The sequence below is a fragment of the Lontra canadensis genome, unplaced genomic scaffold (assembly GCF_010015895.1).
Source record: "Lontra canadensis isolate GAN:19392208 unplaced genomic scaffold, GSC_riverotter_1.0 scaffold40, whole genome shotgun sequence".
In the NCBI taxonomy this organism is placed as follows: domain Eukaryota; kingdom Metazoa; phylum Chordata; class Mammalia; order Carnivora; family Mustelidae; genus Lontra; species Lontra canadensis.
In genome coordinates, this window is record NW_022631034.1 from 10924841 (window position 1) to 10945376 (window position 20536).

The following is a 20536-nucleotide window of genomic DNA, read 5'->3' on the forward strand; positions in this document are numbered from 1 at the left end:
TAGTAAGGCATTATGGGGCAGTCAAAAGGAAAAGGAATGAGGTACTGATACCCACTAAAACAGGGGTGAACCTTGACAACATGGTGCTTAGTGAAAAAAGTCACAAAAAAACATTTACTGTGTGAGTCCTTTTATAGAAAATGTCTGGGAACAGGCAAATCTCATCCTGAGCTATTTTTCCAGCCTCCTCTTCTCCTTCCCCCAAACCAAGCAGCATTTGCTCCGTCCTCAACACATGGCCCCTGTTCCTGAAGAATCCACGTGCTTCCAGATCCCTATCCCTTTGCACATGCCTGTCTCTCCACAGAGAAGGCGCTCATTCTTCATCCTCTGCAGATGCAGATCTACTCCTGTAGGCCCAGCTTGACTGGCAACACCCAACGGTCCTGATGCCCACCGGTGGGCACCTCACCACCACGAAAATATGAACCGCGATTTGGAATAGCCTAGAGTATCAGAGCTGGAACCAAACCTGGAGGTTACCATGTCTGACATCAGTCCCTTTACAGAATAGAGGAGGAAACTGAGGCGTCAAGAGGATGAACGGCTGGTCTGAGTCCTGAAGCTCACGAGAGATAGTACCATGTTATCATTGCTCCTGGTACAGCATCCTTTGCCATACACTTCAGCCCTCTTGCAATTTTTTGACTAGGCAAATATTTACCAATGACTTTTATGTACCTGTGATTGTATCAACTCATACTTCATGTAACAGAATCTGTCGGCCTCTTTATGGTCAACAGAGGTTCACCATTCCAGCTTCACTCTTTGCTGCCTCAACCGAATTCAATCATGCAGCCAGTTTGAATGGGTGACCACAGTATCATGTCGTCAACAAGTGCAAGGACTTTGGAGTCAGAGACCTGGGGTTTTTTTTGTTTTGTTTTTTGTTTTTTTTTTTTAAGATTTTATTTATTTGAGAGAGAATGAGTGAGAGAGAGCATGAGAGAGGAGAAGGTCAGAGGGAGAAGCAGACTCCCCAAGGAGCTGGGAGCCCAATGGGGGACTCAATCCTGGAAGTCCGGGATCATGACCTGAGCCCAAGGCAGTTGCTCAACCAACTGAGCCACCCAGGCGCCCCGAGACCTGGGTTTTGACCAGGTCCCTGCCACTTACTTAGCTGTATGACCTTGGGAAGTTTAATTCATCTTTCAGAGCCTCAGTTTTGTCATGTGTGAAATGGGGATGACAGTATCTGTCCTCCAAGATCATTGTCAGAATTACCTGACAGTTGAAAAGCATTTATGCTGGGGAGCAGGGAACGGAATGAGGGAGCAAGTGAGGAGGGGAGGGGCTGAGAAAGGGAGAGAGGGAATAGGAGAGTCAGAGAGGGGATGATGGAGGGCTAGAGAGAGGATGAGAGAGAGAGAGAAGGGAGTTAGCAAAGAAGGCAGAAGTGGAAAAACATTTTATTAAAAATAAATTCATTTCTTAATTAAAAATAAATAAAAGCACTTATGTTTCATCATTGGTAAAGTTTATCATTTTAGATGATGGTGATGACAACTTCCTTCAGGAAACATCCCTGCCCTCCCAACACCCTGGAAGGCACTCCTTATCCACAAGCTCCTAGACTTACCTCAACACAGTGGCGATTCCTGGTCATTCTTTGTCTCTGCCCTTGAGCTGGCAGCTCCGTGATAGCAGGATCCTTTTGTCTTGTTCAGCCCGGCTTCTCCAGCACAAAATATATCGTTAGCACCCAGGAAATGTTTGTTGGTTGAAAGGAAGAAGAAGGAGAGGTAAAGCAAGAGGCAAGAGGCTGTGAGGGACACAAACATCCCAGGTGGAAAGTCCTCACTCTCCTGTAAGGATCGGGGACGACACATTTATTGGGGGAGGGGCGCTCAATTTTTTTAATTTTTATGTTTTCGTTTTCCTGAGATACATCATACACAGTATTGCAAAAGCAGTGCATATGGTCTGAAGAATTATGAAACGAACACCGTGTAATCACATGGGTCCAGAGGCTCCCCCTGGTCGCCCCAGGTCACCTCTTCCTTCTTCTCTCCAAGAAGTGGTCACTTTCCTGATGTTTATGATAACCATCCTCCAGCTTCTCTCTCTGATTTACCACTCACGGACAGATCTCTAACCAACCCAGTTTCGCATTGTGTGTTCTTGAATTTGATGTAACTAGAATCGTATTGTATGCATATTCTGAGACTTGCTTCTTTCTTTTGTTGCAACTTGGGGAGATGAACCCCTGCTGCTGACTGTAGCCGTCGTGTTTCTTCCATCACTGTCCTGTTCCATCATGCGACTCTGCCCCATTTGTCCATCTACTGCTGATGGACTTCTGCAGTCCTTCCAGTTTGGGGCTATTGCAAACAACCGTCTATAAACATTGTTGTTACCTATTTTCTGGGATATTTAAATGTGGTGGGGTTTTTTTTGGTGGGTGGCGGGGAGGGGGCGGGGGTGAGTTGAGAATTTATTTTACCTTCAGGATCTGTGAAGTCCCCAGTGTTGTGAAATCGAAAGTACTTTGCACAAAGAAGGTAGACAGGAGTGGAAGAAATCAGGGTTTGTCCGAGTGTGGTCCGAGATGACCCACGGCAAAATCATGTGGAGAATGTGGTAAATATGCAGATTAGAAGGCCCAGCCCAACCCTAGCAAATGAGAACGCGTGGAGATGAAGCCTGAAATAGTAGCATCCTAGCAGGCTCGCTGCCCAGCCCCCGAGTCGGAGGTGGGGTCACCAGGCCTCCTCTTCGAGTGGCTGACCCAGGTGTGGCAGGACACCCCTCAGTAGCTGGGACAGTGTTGGGAAATTCTGAGTGAGGAAGGGGTAGTAGTGTCTTCATGCCCAGGAAATCAGCTCCCTCCCAGTCTCCTCTGCCGTGAGCCCCTTGCTGGGGTGTGCCAACAACCGGCTGAGGTCCCAGCTTTCCCTTTCTTCTCTGCAGTCCCGCCCCATGCCCCAATCCCGTCCTGCACCAAATGCTCTGCAACACTCAGAAGTCTTAACTCATGTTTCCACAAGCCTCAACAATACTGTACCTCAATAAGGCACCTTGTTTTTGTTTTAAATAGATTGAGTCTTAAATCGCAACCAAACTTCACGTACAGTACAGAATTCTCATATACCCTTGTCCCCAGACACAACACAACCTCCCCCACAATCAACATCCTACACTAGCATCCCATGTCACTATCAATGAACATACACCAACACATCATTCTCACCAAAAGTCTGGTTTACGTCAGGGTCCACTCTTAGTGTTCACGCTCAATGGATTTTGACAAATATATGATGATATCTATACACCATTAAGTTGCACTATCATAGAAATCCTCCTTATTCCACCCATTCTTTCCTCTCTCCCCACAAGTCAGTCTGCTACTGTCTCCACAGTTTTGCCTTTTTCATGTCATATGGCATACCATTATGTGGCCTTCTTAGAGAGGCTTCTTGGAGTTGGAAATACAAGTTTCCCCCAAGTCTTTTTATGGCTTGGTGACTCATCTGAGTGCTACACATCCCACTGTCTGGATACCACCATTCATCCACTCCCCTAATGAAAGCTTAGCTTCTAAGTTTTCGCAATTATGAATAAAGCTCCTATAAACATCCATGTGCAAGTTTTTGTGTGGACATGAATTTTCAGATCCTTTGGGTAAATACCAAGATGCACAATTCCTGGGTTCTATGGTTAAGAATGCTTAATTTTATAAGAAATTGCCGAAGTGACTTCCACAGGGGCTGTACCATTTTGCATTCCCATCAGCAAAAGAATGAGCATTCTTGTCGCACCACACTTTCACCAGCCTCTGGTGGGTTTTGGATTTTGGCCATTCTAATAGGTGTGCAGTGGTAGCTGATGTTTTAATTTGGACAAACCTAGTTTTTAAACAACTCCTCACTTTTCCTCTGTGGTTCTGGGCTCTATTTTAAAACTGCACAGCAAGTTATGAGCAGGTAATTATTATTAGAAATGGTCTTATCTACAAATACTTCTTAAGACTAACTTTCTAGAGGCACCTGGGTGGCTCAGTCAAACGTCCAAGTCTTGATTTCGGCTCAGGTCATGATCTCAGGGTCCTGAGACCCAGCCCTGTGTCAGGATCCTTGCTCAGCAGGGAGTTGGTTTCAGATTCTCTCCCTCTCACTTCCCTCTCCCTACGCTCTTGTGCTTTCTAATTAAGATCTTTAAAAAAAAAAAAAAAGGAAGACTAACTTTCTCTTTTTCTTTTCCTTTTAAATATAGGTAAATGCAGAGGGGACACCAGAGGAAGTTTTTCTTCAACTCTGCACAGCTATTGACTCTATTTTCTGAAGGCAAAAAAGCATGTACATTAAGGAGAGTGGAAACAGAAAAAAATATTAAAAGGTTCATCCCTTAACACAGTATGTTTCAAGTTCAACCTTTTGTGCCCCCCGCCCCAACCCTAGCATTGCTGTTTGCTTCCCAACTTGACCTGAGAGGTGTCTGGAAATCATGCATGATGTATTCCGTATGATCCATGTGCGATCTTCCTCACTCACACAGCTGTCCGCCCCCCAGCACGCACACGTCTCTGTCATCTCGGCCACACCTCAGAGCTGCTAGCAGTGCTAGTCTGTGTCAGTGGTGCCCTCAGGACTCGCCGGAGTCTGACCATTTGGTTTCTCTCTGTCAAGCCGGGGGTTAGCGTCCCTCACTCCCCAGCACATTTTCCTTTCTCATCCCGAGACTGACATGCTGTTGCCTGACGAAGGGTCTCCATCTGAGGGGCAGGCCTGGGCGTCTCCTCTGTGACTATTTCCTCAAGTGTCATCCACTAGTAGTAGCTCAGAGCCAGAGAGACTGGGTTGACAACTCCAATTGTTTGATAATGTTTGATTAAATTCGGTAGAAATAATACAATGTGAAACTGTATAGCTTTTCCAAGACCGTAAAACCCAGACTAGTCACCAGTAACATGTGTCCATTCATTTTTTGGAAATAGGCTACTTGGAATGCTGTCAGAATGGCTAAGAAAACAAACCTGGTAAACTGTCTAACCTAATCTCTTTTATACCCGGTGGTGCATTTCAGCAACAGTACATTAACACCAATGACCAAACGTAACTTTAAAGCAGGAGGTGATTTGTTAACTGCATTCACCTAATGTCAGCTTACAGTTCTGATTTCACAGGATCACCTATTTACTTATTGTTACTGCCAAGCAAGTAAGGAACAAAGTAACAGTAACCAAACGGATGTGGGTGGGAGAGGCTGTCAGTACATGATGTATAACTGATCCCAAGGCTACATTCATTTCATGTAAGCCTTTAACAGGGCTGTGCAAACCTTATCATATCCATATGTAAAATTGTGTTTTCCTTGCTTCAAACCAGTGAAGTTTGGGTTCTCCTTTGTGCAATTAGTTGCCAAATCAGAGCTTCTTATATATTCTACTGAAATATTTGCATCTTCCATTCAGTCACTACAAAAGACCATAGTTTCAGTTTGCATGACTTTTTTTCCCCTTCAGTGGTTGTGCTGATAAGGATCCAATTCTGGGACAGAATTGTATTTTTAAAGTCATTTTTTTTAAATGGATATGTACAAATAAAATAAATGGAACACACAAAACTCTTTTTCTATTTATTTGTAACTCACATCATTCTGGAAAGCACTTGAAGCCTTATTCCAAACAGAGAAGCAAACACAGTAATAGTTGAGATTTAGGATATGCTCATATGGTTTTAATTTTGGCCATAGATCAGTTTTGAGCTATTACAGAGAGAATTCTCAGTGTACTCATGATACATGGTAATTTTTGTATTTCCTTTTGCTGTAGCAGTCATTCTTAAACAGAAATGTCAGTGTTTGCTAAAGAAGAAATTAAACTTCTTTGGTTACAATTATGCCTCTATTACCAAAAAGGGGCATGTCCCTACAACTCACACAGTTGTCAAATCCTTTATTACTACCCCTAGTTGTCACACTCTCTATAGGGGAGCACAAGGAACATTTCAGCAAATGAGAGAGAGAGGAGGAAAATTACCGGTTATGCCAAAAACACAAAATGACTCTGTAGGGATTAACATTCTTTAAACACATACCACATACTGGCGCAAACAGTTCATGCCTGCCACAGCTCTGACAACTTGAGTCAGGGAAATGAGAGAACCGGGCAGCAGACAGGGCCAGCCATGATTTTTATGGCTATAGCTGGCTGCCCACTTGGGAAATTAAAAAACAAACAAAAACCCAAACCAGCAGGGGTAAATGGCTTTGCCCCTGAGAAGTATCTAGAGATGCAACAGACTGCTAAAACATGTTAACGATGTGGATGGCTTCACTACTTTAAAGTCACAGGATTTTAAAGCAGGAAAGGATCTCAAAGGGGTCTGTCTAGCAAAATACCTTGTGTGTATGTAAATAAGACATTAGAACACGATCCCACTCCTTTACAGTGGTCTACAGTCAAGGCCTCACCTGCTCCAGCCCCGTACCCTGCATCACCCCATCAACTGTACTCTCCTCTTGCTCACTGGGCTCAAGCTACACTGACCTCTTAATGTTGCCTGAACAAGCCACGCTCTCTGCTCCATCAGGATCCTTGTCGCTAATCCTTCTGCTTCTTCCACCAGGTTATCCACAGGCTAATTCCCTCCCTCTGTCCAGGTCTCTGCTCAAATTTACACTTGTCGTCAAGGCATTCTTTGATTACTCCATCTAAAATGACAGATGGGTCCCCATTCTTCCATCATTTTTCTTCAAGGGTTCTTTTTCTTCACAGCATTATCTCTGCTTAACTTTACTTAACATTTTATTTGTACTTTTTTACTGCTATTCTTCTGCATTAGACTATAAAGCTCTATAAGGGCAAAGCTTTATATCCTCAGTCCCACACGGAGCAATTATTACTGAAAGCTAACATTTAAATCCTCTGAACCTTAGTGATTTCACCTATATAGTAGAGATCATAATAATAAGCACCCTCACTGAGGGGCTGTGAGGATTACACAAGTTACTAATACATCGAAATCAATCACTAGTTCCTAGTGTTCAATAAAAGGTGGTTTTTAGTCAACATCATTGAATCCCTCACTTAAAATTGAGACTGGGACCCAGAATTTCCACTCGAGTGCCCTTTCATTCTAAACACATGGCAGAGAATCAAGACATAGGGCCTAACTGGGGACCCAGTTAGGGCATCACCTTCTCAGCCACCCAGGGTTGAACCACATCCTCCAGCTAAGCTAGGATGAAGTTCTTCAGTCTTCTCAGAGCCCTGGAAAGATCCTCTGAGGCAGGCCCTCTAAGGGCCCTACACAGGCACTCACAGACACACTCAGATATAAGTGGTCTTTCCTACCTTCCTAGAGAAAAAATGTAACTCATGGAAACACTAATCAGACTACCAATAAATATTTACTGAAAATAGGCCAGATAGGCCATAGGGATATAGACAGACAGAGATGGTCTCTGTTCTCATGGAGCTAAATGTGATACCACTCTTGAAAACCCATTTAATCAGCTACATTAAAAGTTAAAAAAAAAAAAAGAAGTCACAGGAGGGGGAGTCATATCAACAGAAGTAGATTTTCAAAGTTAAGAAATAAAAACACTTTATAACCTAAAAAGGACAATAACCTTCATAATCTTTATGGGGGAAAAAAATAACCTACTTGTTATTTGGAGACTTCCAGTTCGATTCAGTGCACCTAGAACAATGGCTTTCAAACTCTGTTACCCACATTAAGGAATTCAGTTTATATAGCATGCCACAGTTACAACTAAAAAAGGAATTTCACAAAACAGTATTTATCCTTACTACTTGTGATATACTATTTTCTTAAAAGAAAAAAAAAGTTCTTCACATCTCAGTATATAATTGTTTCTGTAATGTAATTTAAACAAAAGGGGAAAAGGGGAGACAACTAGATAAGGCATACTGTTAGGTTAAGTGAGAGGCACCAAACATGCATGGAAACAGATTGTCTCAGACAGCAGACTTTGCCTAAAGCCTCATGATCACGTGTTTGCTGTCAAGTTAGAATATGTAAATTCTACGTATGTATGGTTTTCTAATTCACCATGGCCGACGATTTCAGTGCTTTCCCCCCATCCACAGACCTCCTTCTCTATTCCGTGCCACAAACCTGGACCTGTGCTCAGGTCTGTAACTCTAGGAACCACCCTGCACCAGAAAAAAAGACTGAAAAGCAACCCCTGCACATTTCCACCTGCGACACCTTAGTGACACCTGAAACAGAAGGAATATTCTTGCTCCAGACACTAGGTGGTGACTCTGGAGCAATCCATCTAAGTTAAACTTTATGAACTATATGACCGTGGGCAAGTTATTTAACCTCTCTGGCTAGATCTCCTCATATGAAAACAGGATAATCAACACACCTTTCTCCTAAGGTAGTGAGAATTAAATTTGCTACCATGTGCTTGCTTGGCACATAGTAAGCACTGAATTATTACTATTACTATTAGTGCACACCACACCAATCAAAACCTCCTCTGCCTAAACGTTAGAGCAGTGGTTTTGGTGTTCTTCAAAATTACTTCAGTTCTTAGCAAATAACTTGAACATATCTCAGGAAATAAATCTGACCTCCTGAATAGCACTTACTATGTTATCTCTTAAAGCGAATACTTCCTTATAGGAGATGGAAGGACTACTTGAAAAGACAGCCTTGCCCACTCCTGCAGTCAGCAAATTAAAAGGACACCATGTTACTACTACTATACCCTTTACAGCATTTTGAAGCCAGGAGGACTATATGCTTGGAGCTGGAAAATGCAAAATAAACATATCTTTACTCAAGCAGAAAATAATCCCCTTTGCCATTCAAAGTTCTCAAATCTTGAAAAAAATAAATCCATATTTAAGTGGATTTATTTAGTGTATTGTTTACATCAGAATTGTATTAGACACAGCCCTCTTCCAAAGCATACTTTATACTTTATGGGACTTTTTGAATGGACCTGAATGGTTCTCCAAAACCAATTGTTACTATTTCTATAAAACACAGAAGTTACAATCAAGTGCTGCTGTCTTGCTACAAGTTGAAGGTAGAACTCCTGGCATATTCACTTAACATTTAGTATCAAAATGCCCAAATGTTAATGATTCCCTCTTCTCCCAACTAATAATTCCAGGGTGAGAGGTTAAGCTAAGTCCATTTCCTGTTCTTTCTGATGCAGTATATTTTATCAACATCATCAATAATCTTTAATCAATATATTACTTTAAAGCCCTCATATTTCAGGGCACCTAGGTAACTCAGTCATTAAGCGTCTGCCTCTGGCTCAGGTTATGATCCCAGGGTCTTGGGACGAGGCCCCCCATCAGGCTCCCTGCTCAACGGGAAGCCTGCTTCTCCCTTTCCCACTCCCCCTGCTTGTGTTCCCTCTCTTGCTGTCTCTCTCTGTCAAATAAATAAAATCTTTAAAAAAAAGACTAAAATAAAACCCTTATATTTCTATATTTAAAGTTATACTACCTTTTTAATTAAAAAAAAACTGAAGGTATGATTTTAGTACCTCACAACACATTGAAGGACTAGTAAATAATGTCCCCTTGACTTAAAATTGGAAAAAACTCTAAAAATAAGGTGATAATTAATATTTAATCTTAGAATACTTATACCATCTCTTCCGAGAGTCACTGGTAATTGCCAGTGAATACCATGATCTTCAAAAACCACCTGATTAAATTAGACACATGAAGGGGGCTTACTTTCATCAAAAAGAATAAAATTTTTCAGCCTAAGTATAGCTTTCACATCTGGACATTAATAATACCCATTTTCTTTAACCATGGTATGTGTTCTTTTTGTAGCCTACTTTAGTTTAGTGTCTCAGCACACAGAGAGTGAAAATGTTACATCTTTTCACAGACCTTCTCACATTCAAACATTTCCATAATACTACAGTTCTTACTCTTTTTAAAGGACAGACAGGTAAAGCAACCCCTTAAAAAAAATGTTGTTGTTGTTTCAACACTAGTTAAAAAAATCCAGAATCTAACCAAAAGGAAGTCACAACAAGCATTCTATAATATAAACAGACAGTATCCACATAGTTTATTTCTCACAGTTCTCCTGACAAATGAACATTATTCAAGAACATACTGTATACACAGATAAGAAGAAACATACAAAATGTTTTAAATGATGCACAACAAAATCCAGCAGTATAAAAGAATGCATGTGAACTCTTGCTCACTGCGCAGACTAAATTTAATCACTTGTTTAAATAGTAATAAAAATACAATCTTTTATGGATCTTGTGCAGACTACAAAAGAGGGAAATTATTACCATATATATGATTTTTATATTAGGCAGTTTTCTTTGATGAGTTGCACTGACAACTCCAAATACAGAGGCAGAAGGCTGTGTATTTTAAAGGAATTAATGGTGTGAATTAGAGACTTTACACAGTTACTACCACTGGCACTTTTCACCATAGTTTGTACACATCACATGATCATCTTATATAACATTACATTTAAAAAATATATCTGAGTGACAGTTGTATAACATTCACACACCATGAGCTGGTTAAGGAAGCAATGCCACAGCTGCCTCCTGTAGTGCTTCGCTGTTGGTAACAAGGACAGTTCATTGTGGTTAAAAGAAATTAGACATCAATATGGTTAAGCAGCTCCGATGTACTAAAGGCCATCAGTGGCCACCACTGGGACAGTGAGTTCTTTTAAAGTGTATATCCTAGAAGCAAATACCATCATTGGTTAAAACTTTGTCTAAGAAGTCAGCTTCTGTGCCGAAAACTATTTTCACAAAACTGAAAGCTACTAAACTGTTTTAAGATAAATACTTTGTCTTCTCATTATCCTATTTATGACCGAGTTCTTTGAAACCTTTGGAATTTACTCTCTTTAATGTGTGCTCTCGTTTCCATCTCACCCAGTTAAGATCACCACCTAAAAGGCTTTAGGGTGGTGGTGAGAAATTCACCAGGGAAACCCTTTGCTCACCAGGAATGTTCAGCTGCTGAACAGTGATCTAGAGCCACAACGGTGCAGAGCTGGACTTGACGAGAACACTCAGGAAGCTGTCATGCTGTGAGTGTCATTTCAGGGAAAGCAGAGAATCTTTCCAAACTGTGCACATAATTCACAATGATACCATTGCTATGTGTTGAAGAGGACTAGTATATGATGTTCTCTTCCATGTCATCTGTTTGCTGGAAAGTAGTTTGGGTCAAGGTAATTATAACTGGTGCCCTGTGACACACAGTAGTCTCTGTCTAAGAATGTCTCTGACCTATAAACAGGTTCTAACTGGTGATCTTCCTTGTGAATATCTGTTTCATGAAGGCTGCAAAGAAACACACACACACACACACACACACACAGAGACATATCATTAGATGGCACTGGATGAATTTTTGTCTAGATATTACAAAACTTCCTCACAGTTCTACATGTTTAAATCCATTAACCTATCAAAATCTCTAATAGAAAGTTATTTGAGATGTGGTATAATTCAAGAAAATTTCTTAATTGCCTAGAACAACAAGGTTTAATCCACTAAATGTTGTCATTCTCTAAGTAGTCTGGAAATCAAATTCACTAGTGGCTGAAAAGCTCTTTGTCAAAATGTGAGACCCATCATAAAGAAAACACTTACCAGTCTGAACAAGAATCACAGAAATCCAATGACATTTCTGGAGGACAATCCTGGCAGTGCCACCGAACTCCCTGGATAGGTTCTATGCCACAGTTATCACACTGTAAATGTTTCAGAGAGAAAAAATATTAAGCTACACTGTTTCAAAGCCTTTTTTTTCCTACTGGGAAACACAAAATATACATAAAAACATCCTCTCCTCTTTCCCCATGCACTAGACAGTAGCATACCACAAAAATCGTTGTAAATCAGATACAATTTCTAGCAAACTAGCAGAAATTCCACCCATTCAAGATGGATGTACAGCTGGGTGACACATACATTATAATAACTTAGGGATAACCTTGAATATGCTTTATTTTACTTTTTATTTTTATTTTTTTAAGGTGTGGTAAGTCATTCAGTTCTTTTATTTATTATTATTTTTTAAATTTTGTTCATCTATTTGACACACACACACACACAGAGAGAGAGAGAGAGAACAAGCAGGGGGAGAAGAAGGCAGAGGGAGAGGGAGAAGTAGGCTACCTGCTGAGCAGGGAGCCTGATGTGGGGCTCAATCCCAGGAGCCTGGGATCATGAACTGAGCCAAAGGCAGATGCTTAACCGCCTGAGACACCAAGGCACCCCTAATTTGCTTTTTAAAATTTTTAAAAGTTTTTTATTTTAATTCCAGTATAGTTATATGGAGCGTTCTATTAGTTTCAGGTGTACAATATAGTGATGCAACAATTCTATACATTACTCAGTGCTCATCATGCGAAGTTTACTCTTTAACTCACTTTTTAAAATTTTAAGTAAATCACCTGCAAATCTGGACATTTTATTAATAACTCTTTACTTTAAAGGGACCTCAGACCTGTGTACAATGATTGTAATTGAAAACCACTGATTTGGGTGCCTGGGTGGCTCAGTGGTTAAGCCTCTGCCTTCGGCTCAGGTCATGATCTCAGGGTCCTGGGATCGAGCCCCCCATCGGGCTCTCTGCTCAGCAGGGAGCCTGTTTCCCCCTCTCACTCTCTGCCTGCCTCTCTGCTTACTTGTGATCTCTCTCTCTGTGTCAAATAAATAAAATCTTCAAAAAAAAAAAAAAACCACTGATTTAATGCCATAGTTAAAAGTATACAAATATATTACAGAACTATTGAACAAGCTATCATTTGTGAACCCAGGTGAACACAAAAGTATTCTCTACACTTTTATCTTGCTGAATTATTCTCCAAAGCCTGATAATCCTAATAACCAAAGCCCATCATAAAGAAAAGGCAGATCTAACTCTTCCCCTGTGTGGTGGCATCCTGGTAGTCCTCAAGTCTCTACTGGACAATTTTGGAAATAAATCTCATTTCTAGTTTCTCTGATAATCAGGCCAACTAGAGCAGCTGACAGATAAGTAAACAAGCCACAGCTGGGTCTTACAGCGTAATTTTGAGAAGTGGAGAGTTTCCTCTTGAAAGGCCAGAGATAACAATTAGGAAAATTTCTAATGGAGAAGCAGGGTTATGGAAAGACCAAGAGAAAAAAATCATTTAATACAGTCTGGCTAATGGCCATACTAGAAGTTCAGAAGTATAATAATTTTAAGTTTCTGTGTTATCAGTCACAGCACATATCGGTATGTTTATGTAACCACTACAAGCAACTCTATAGTTCTTGGTCTCATTTTACTTCCTCCAATCTCATCAAATATAGTTAATTCTAAAGCCAAAAGTGTTCTCAAACTTGTCAATCTCTCTCGATTTCCACAGCCAACAATCAAGCCCAGGACAGTTTCATCTTTTGTCTAAATAACCAGAAGAGTCTCTAGCCAGTCTCCCTGCCTCCAGCCTTGCCTTCTTATCCATTCTCCATACTAAGTCCAGAATGATCATCCTCTCCATCACTTAATTTTTTTCAATTACATAAATAACACACATGAATACATTACTGTTTGCAAAATTTAACAATATAGTAGTCAGAGATCATCCACTCTAACCCCTCTGCCTTCCTAAAGATTATCAATACTAATAGTATAAGTAATAGGAATGATTTTTCTGAATTGTAAATTTCTTATTACCCTCTGCCTAAACTCCTTCAAAGATTCCCCAACCCTTTAAGGAAAGTTAAACTCCTCTGCAAATTTCCAAGGCACCTCAATAGCCTCACTACTCTCCAGTATGCTCTCTAGTCATAGTCAGCTATTTTACTAATTTAACTAAATTCTTTATGAGAAGAAAGCAGAATGACAGAAATCAAGTCCATCTTGTTTACTACTGAGTCCCTAGCACTTAAGCAAAGTGTCTTGAACATAACTGGTATTTCAAAATTGGTTGGAATGAATGGATGTACTTCAACTAGACTGGAAGAGGAAAAGAAATTTCTCATCTATGAACAACAGCAACAAAAAGAGAAACAGCTCTGACAGATGAAAGGATAAAGAAAATCTCTCTCTCCTTCTCTCTCTCTCTCTCACACACACACACACACACACACACGATGGGAGTATTATTCAGCCACAAAACAGAAAGAAATCCTGCCATCTGTGACAACATGGATGAGAAAGTAGAGGACATTTTGCTAAGTAAAATAAACCACGGAAAGGAACAAGTGCTCACTTATATAAGTGAACACTATATACGCCCTCACTTATATAAGAAAACAAAAAACTCAAACTCATAGAAACAGAGAGTAGAATGGTGGTTGCCCGGGGTTGGGAGATGGGAGAAATGGAGAGATGTTAGTCAAGTGATACGAATTTTCAATTATAAGGTTTAAGTGAATTCTAAAGATCTAAGGTACAGCATGGGATTAATAATACAGTATATATACTTGGAATTTGCTAAAGGAGTATACAGTAAGTGTTGTCACCACACACATACAAATATGAGATAGTATTTTTGTACTTAAAACTGTGTACACCTTAAATATATACAATTTCTGTCAATTATATCTCAGTAAAGATGGAAGTAAGAAAGAGAAATAGCTAGACAAAAAAATCTCATATTTTACTTCAAAATATAGATGCCTCTATGTTTGTCTTCTTTCCACTGAATCATAAACCTATTCAAGTACCTAACACACTATAGTTAAATAAATAGGACTAGAGCTAAACTTACTTTTATCTGTGTGCTGGGAAGTCTGGAATTTAAAACTCCAGAAACTATCTTAAATATCTCTTATTACCCTTTCAAAATTTGAATAAACAGTAGAATTTACCTTGAAGCCCACATGTTGTACAAATCCACTTTCAGCTTGCATCTGCTGGAGTTTCTGCTTCTTTAACTTTTTAAACTGTAATAGTTCCTTATATTCAGGTAAATTCCTATACACAATAGGAATACTTTCTTCATCCTAATAAAGAATAAAAGAGAAAACAAAAATGTTTGATAATTAAAATTAACTGAGTACAAGAAATCCTAACACAGAGGTGCTTGGGTGGCTCAGTCAGTTAAGCATCTGGCTTCGGCTCTGGTCATGATCCCGGAGGTCCTGGAATCAAGCCCCAGATCAGGCTCCCTGCTTCTCTCTCTCTCTCTGGTACTTCCCCAGCTTCTGCTCTCTCAAATAAATAGTCTTTAAAAAAAAAAGAAAAAGAAAGAAATACTGACATAGGTATTTTTTCTATTAACAAAATGTTTTTCACTTTTAAGATACCTCACCTTAAGGACTCATAAAAAATTAGTCTGCTTTTAGCAATATTTTAGACTAATATATTTTTGGAGGGCTTTTTTTTTTTTTTTTTTTTTGAAAAATCTTCATTTATTTATTTGAGGCGGTGGAGTAGCACAAGGAGAAGGAGAAAGAGTTCCAAGCAGACTCCACACTCGGCAGAGAGCCCGACGTGGGGCTTGCTCTCACAAGCCCGAGATCACAATTTGAGCCAAAACCAAGCGCTGGCCTCTTAACTGACTGTGTCACCCAGGCGCCCCTGGAGGGCTTCTTAATGCAACAGTAACATTGAGTTGTAGTAGGCCACCTAACAAAGTACCAGGGGATGATTCCCATCTCTGTTACACATTAATGCAGACTCAACCCCATTCCAACACATTAATGCCTACCTGAGATACTCCTTATAATCTACTTCTACCTGATCTGCAGGAAGCTCCTCTTCTCTAAAAGACTTTTATGCTTCCTCAAATAAATGTAATATTTTCTAAACAATGAGCAAACTAATCTCTGCTCTGTAGTGCCAATGACCAAGTCAGTACATTCCTGTCTTACCCACGGGGATAAACTAAATTACAAAAGATGATTATTTAGAATAGAGTATAAAAAACAGAATACTAAAAACAACATAAATATATGAAGCTGAAGTTGACAGACCAATCACTAACTGCTTCTGACTTATTCTCCCAATTTATTTGCGCTCTGCCATCAATGTTCTATTTCTTTTCCTTTGCTACCTCATGACTGATCCCACGGTCACTAATTTCCACAGTGTTCCTGTAAGCATCTCCAATTCACTGACCATATCCATATTCTATCAGTTCTGATCCAGACAACTCCTACCCCTCCCATTCCTCCTGTTCCTCATGTTAGGTATTACTAACTACAGTGTTTCTTTTATGTCAAGGAAACTGGTGTTTACAGAAATTATAACATTTACACAAGGTCACATAGTTAATTAGTTGCAAAGTCAGGCAACTTGAACCCAGATTTTTCTCAATATTTAACTAACTCCTTATACACAAAGCAGCCTAAGGCCTAAATCCAAGAGTTATTCTTAATTTTTCACTCTTTTATCTAACCCATCAAAATCTGTCACTACTTAATACTTTATAAAATCTTTCAGGGGTGCCTGGGTGGCTTTGTCAGTTAAGCATCTGCCTTCAGCCCCGGTCATGATCCCAGGGTCCTGGAATTGAGTCCTACATTGGGCTCCCTGCTCCACGGGGGGCCTGCTTCTCCCTCTCCCTCTACCTCTTGCTCCCCCTGCTTGTTCTCTCTGTCAAATAAATTAATAAAATCCTTAAAAAAAATAATAAAATCTTTCAAATTGCTCTCTAGAGTATTCACTCTTTCCTCAAGCCCCACAATGGCTTAAAATCTCCCAATGACTTCATAACTACCTACAGAGACAACTCCCAAGTCCTCAGCTAACAAAAGATTCTTTATAATCTCACACTATCTTTCACCCATTTCAAATTCTTGTCAATTAAAGATGTTAAATTCCCTGCCTATGTCAGCACTGAGGATGACAACATAAGTAATATAATAAATATGTAACACTAATAAATACAATGTGGCCTAACCAAATAATGGGGTAAGAAATCTTATAATGAAATTTATTAAATTCAGATATATTTTAAGCAAATACAGAATAAAAACTGCCAAATTTTTTAATTTGCGTTTTAGGTCTAAGGATACTATTAAATTTGGCCAACAAGACTAAGAAAAGGTAAATCACCTTATAACCAGCAGGATGGCTACTAGCCAAAGGAAAAAAAAAAGAAGAAGAAAACAACAAGTGTTGGCAAGGATGCAGAGAAACTGAAACTCTTGTGCACTGTTGGTGAGTAAGTAAAATGTTACGGCCACTACAGAACACAGTATGGCGGTTCCTCAAAAATTAAATGGAGAATTAACATATGGATCTAGCAATTCTACTTCTGGGTATATACCCAAAAGAACCGAATGCAGGGACTCTTAACAGCTATTTGTACACCTATGTTCATGGCAGCATTATTCACAATAGCGAAAAGGTGAAAGCAAAACGTACCATTGACAGATGAACCAAAAAACAAAACGTGGTATATACATACCCCGAAATATTATTCAGCTTTAAAAAGGAAACAATGATACATGTTATGAGATGGAGGAATCTTGAATACATTATGTTAAGTGACATAAGCCAGTCAAGAAAGGACAAAACCTGCACGATTCTGAGGTACCCAGAGTAGCCAAATTCATAAAAACAAAGTAGAATGGTAGCTGCCAAACACTGGGAGGAGGCAATGGGGAGGTGCTGTTAAATGGTTCTGAGTTTTCCAGGAATTAAAGAGTTCTGGGGATTGGTTGCACAAAAATGTCAGTGTACTTAACACTACTAAACTATTCACTTAAAACTAGTCAAGATGGTAAATTAAAGGTTGTTATGTATTTATCACAATTAAAAATTTTTTTAAATACCCATAAACAGAGTTCCTTGTTATCATTATTTTCAAGTTTACTTAAAGGGGAAATACTATGACTAATTCCAGATAAGGCTAAAATAGTGTACAGATTTTAAAAGTGTATGGAAGTACATACATGTAATCATATTCTGTCTCTAAATAATGCCTTTCTGAAGAGAAACTGAAATCTGTAAATTTTACCACTAGTAGCTTCATAAATATACATTTGAATAGCTATTTCAAAATAATCAGACTGATTTAAACTGGTTCTCATTTTAAAATAAATTAATTAAATCAACCAAACAAAAGTTAAATCAAATTCAATCTACTACATATATTCATCTACTCCTCACCTGGCTCAATTTTGTTCATCCTTTAATGCCAACCTGACTACCACTTCTTTTGAGTTCCTCCGCTTAAACTCCAAATCTAAATAAAGTACTTCGTTTTCTTCTTTTTATAAAGTGCATGGAGCCCAACAAGGGACCTGAACTGACAACACTGGGATTAAGACCTGAGCTTAAGATCAAGAGTTGGATGTTTAACCAACTGCACCACCCAGATGCCCCTCAATCATTTTAAAAATAAGAAAATAAAGGGAACAATCAAGCAGTTACACTGCCTTTTCCATATGTACCTTCGGGTAAACAAAAAGTTGATGAAGAGGGGGTTACTTCGCAGAATAGTCTCTCAAATAAATAATGAGGAAATACAAGACTATCACTATTTTATAACATCAAATGAATTAATGAATCTACTATGTTCAAAAAACAAAAAAGACAAATAGATTGATGAAAGTACACATGAAGGAGTCCTGCTTGCCCTAACAAACAAATCTGGGGGACGCAGTCTGTTAGGCGTCTGCCTTCAGCTCATGATCTCGAAGTGCTGAGACAGAGCCCTGAGTCCAGGCTCCCTGCTCAGCGGGCAGTCCGCTTCTCCCTCTTCCTCTGCCCTTCCCCCGGCTTGTGCTCTCTCTCAAATAAATAAATTTAAAGAAAAAAAATTTTAAAGATTTTATTTATTTACTTGACAGAGACACAGTGAAGAGGGAACAGAAGCAGGGGGCTTGGGGAGGGAGAAGCAGGCTTCCTACTGAGCAGGGAGCCCAATGCAGGGGTTGATCCCAGCACCCTGGGATCATGACCTGAGCCAAAAGCAAATGCCCAACAACTAAGCCACCTAGGTGCCCCAATAAATAAAATTTTACAAAAAAAAAAAAAAAAAAGAATGAAAGAAAAAGTCTGACTCTTGGTTTTGGCTCAGGTTGTGATCTCAGGGTCATGAGATCGAGCCAGGCATTAGGCTCTGTGCTCCGCATGGAATCTGCTTAAAACTCTCTCTCCCACTCAGCTCCTACACCCTATGCTCATGCTCTCCCTCCCACCCCACTTCTCTCTTTCAAATAAGTAAGTCTTAAAAAACAATATAAAAAACAAATCTGAATCTGGCCAATTATCTAGACCTACTTTTAATTTATAGAAAATCCAGGGAGCAGAAAAACAGAATTTCTAAGCGACACCAATTATCTAGACCTACTATCAATTTACAAAAAATTCAGGGAATAGAAAGACAGAAGAGCTGACAATAAGCAGAAGCAAACAAAATACACACAGTGGTAAATTCTAATGACTCACTTTTTCAACAAAAATGTCTTAAGAGGAGAAAAGGGTGGTGGGAAGGGAAGGAGAAAAGGAGGAAATCTATTGTAATTTATGACTGGGGAAATGTGAACTGAGCGCATGTTTGATCGTATAAAGAATTACCTTTTTATAAACATGGTAGTAATATTCTGTTATGTCTGGGACTTGCTCCAAAATAACCCAGGATGGAAGTGGGTAAGAAATACAGATGAAAATAAGATTGCAACAAGATAATAACTATTGAAGTTGGGTGACAGATGCATGTGGGTTCATTACACTATTCTATTTTTGCACAGATTCAAAAAATTTCTTTTATTATTATATATAGTACATATATATTTCATTATACTATTCTATTTTTTGCATGTTTATAAGTTTCCTCTCATTTACATGTTATATCTAAATATATAATAATATAATGATATATATTATTAATATATAACAATTTAACAATGTATTGTTTTTATTTTTAACAATATATTGTTTTTTAAAAAGCCCATAATTCTGACTGGTAATTAAAAGAAACCAACATTCTCTGAAGGGTAGGAATAATTTAAAAATTCTGGTGCTCTCATTCTGTACCCTGATCTGTATAACACATAGATAAATATGTATTTTATATAAATCGGTCACTTACTGATGCCTCTTCAACAGCAGTGCTCATGTGGCTATGAAAACAGGATCGGTCATCATCTTCATCCATATATACTGGTGGTTCATGGGAAGTCATGAAAGTGGAAGGTTTAAAGAGATGCTTATTAAGGGGGTGCTGTCGTCTGCTTGTTGAAGACTAAGAAAAAAAAATTTAATTGAGACATTGGAAAATCATGAAAAGAATCAAAGATGCTCAAATATAACTATTACTTCCCTCCAAATCTATCTATTAAAAAGATTTCAGCTCTATTCTTCAGCATAATCTTATGTGGTTGTTTTTTTTTCTATATTACCTAGAATTTTAAAAGGACAACTAGATTTAAAAAAAAATATATAGGGGGATATCCCAACAACAGTACAACAGATCACTGCTATCTAGCTTGTATATGGATCCCCAGCATTGATCACACTCTTGATATTCAAATGCTGAACACTCCTCTTCCAGGCATCTTACAGAAGATCAGGGAGGATCACATAGCCTAAGCCAGATATAAACAATCAAGTAAAAAACACTTCCACAACACAACAAATGTCTAAAAATCCTATCTAACGCTGATT

The 20536-nt window shown here is 39.1% G+C and overlaps 2 protein-coding genes across 10 annotated transcripts in view; one reads left to right on the forward strand and one right to left on the reverse strand.

Annotated features, from left to right (window-relative positions):
• Positions 1-4352, forward strand: part of AK5 (adenylate kinase 5) — a 241089-nt gene extending 236737 nt beyond the window's left edge. The window contains exon 14 of one of the 2 annotated variants that reach the window (XM_032870138.1): positions 4213-4281. In XM_032870138.1, the coding sequence (XP_032726029.1) occupies positions 4213-4281 (69 nt within the window). Of the gene's footprint in view, positions 1-4212 lie in introns of both variants that reach the window. The other variant, XM_032870136.1, reaches the window with a different exon arrangement.
• Positions 4353-9989: 5637 nt separating this feature from the next.
• Positions 9990-20536, reverse strand: part of ZZZ3 (zinc finger ZZ-type containing 3) — a 111245-nt gene continuing 100698 nt past the window's right edge. For all 8 annotated transcript variants that reach the window (XM_032870142.1, XM_032870140.1, XM_032870141.1 and 5 more), the window contains 4 exons: positions 19962-20114; positions 14785-14919; positions 11590-11690; positions 9990-11277 (listed from right to left, as the gene is read on the reverse strand). In XM_032870142.1, the coding sequence (XP_032726033.1) occupies positions 11133-11277; positions 11590-11690; positions 14785-14919; positions 19962-20114 (534 nt within the window). In that variant the 3' untranslated portion in view covers positions 9990-11132. The remainder of the gene's footprint in view (positions 11278-11589; positions 11691-14784; positions 14920-19961; positions 20115-20536) is intronic.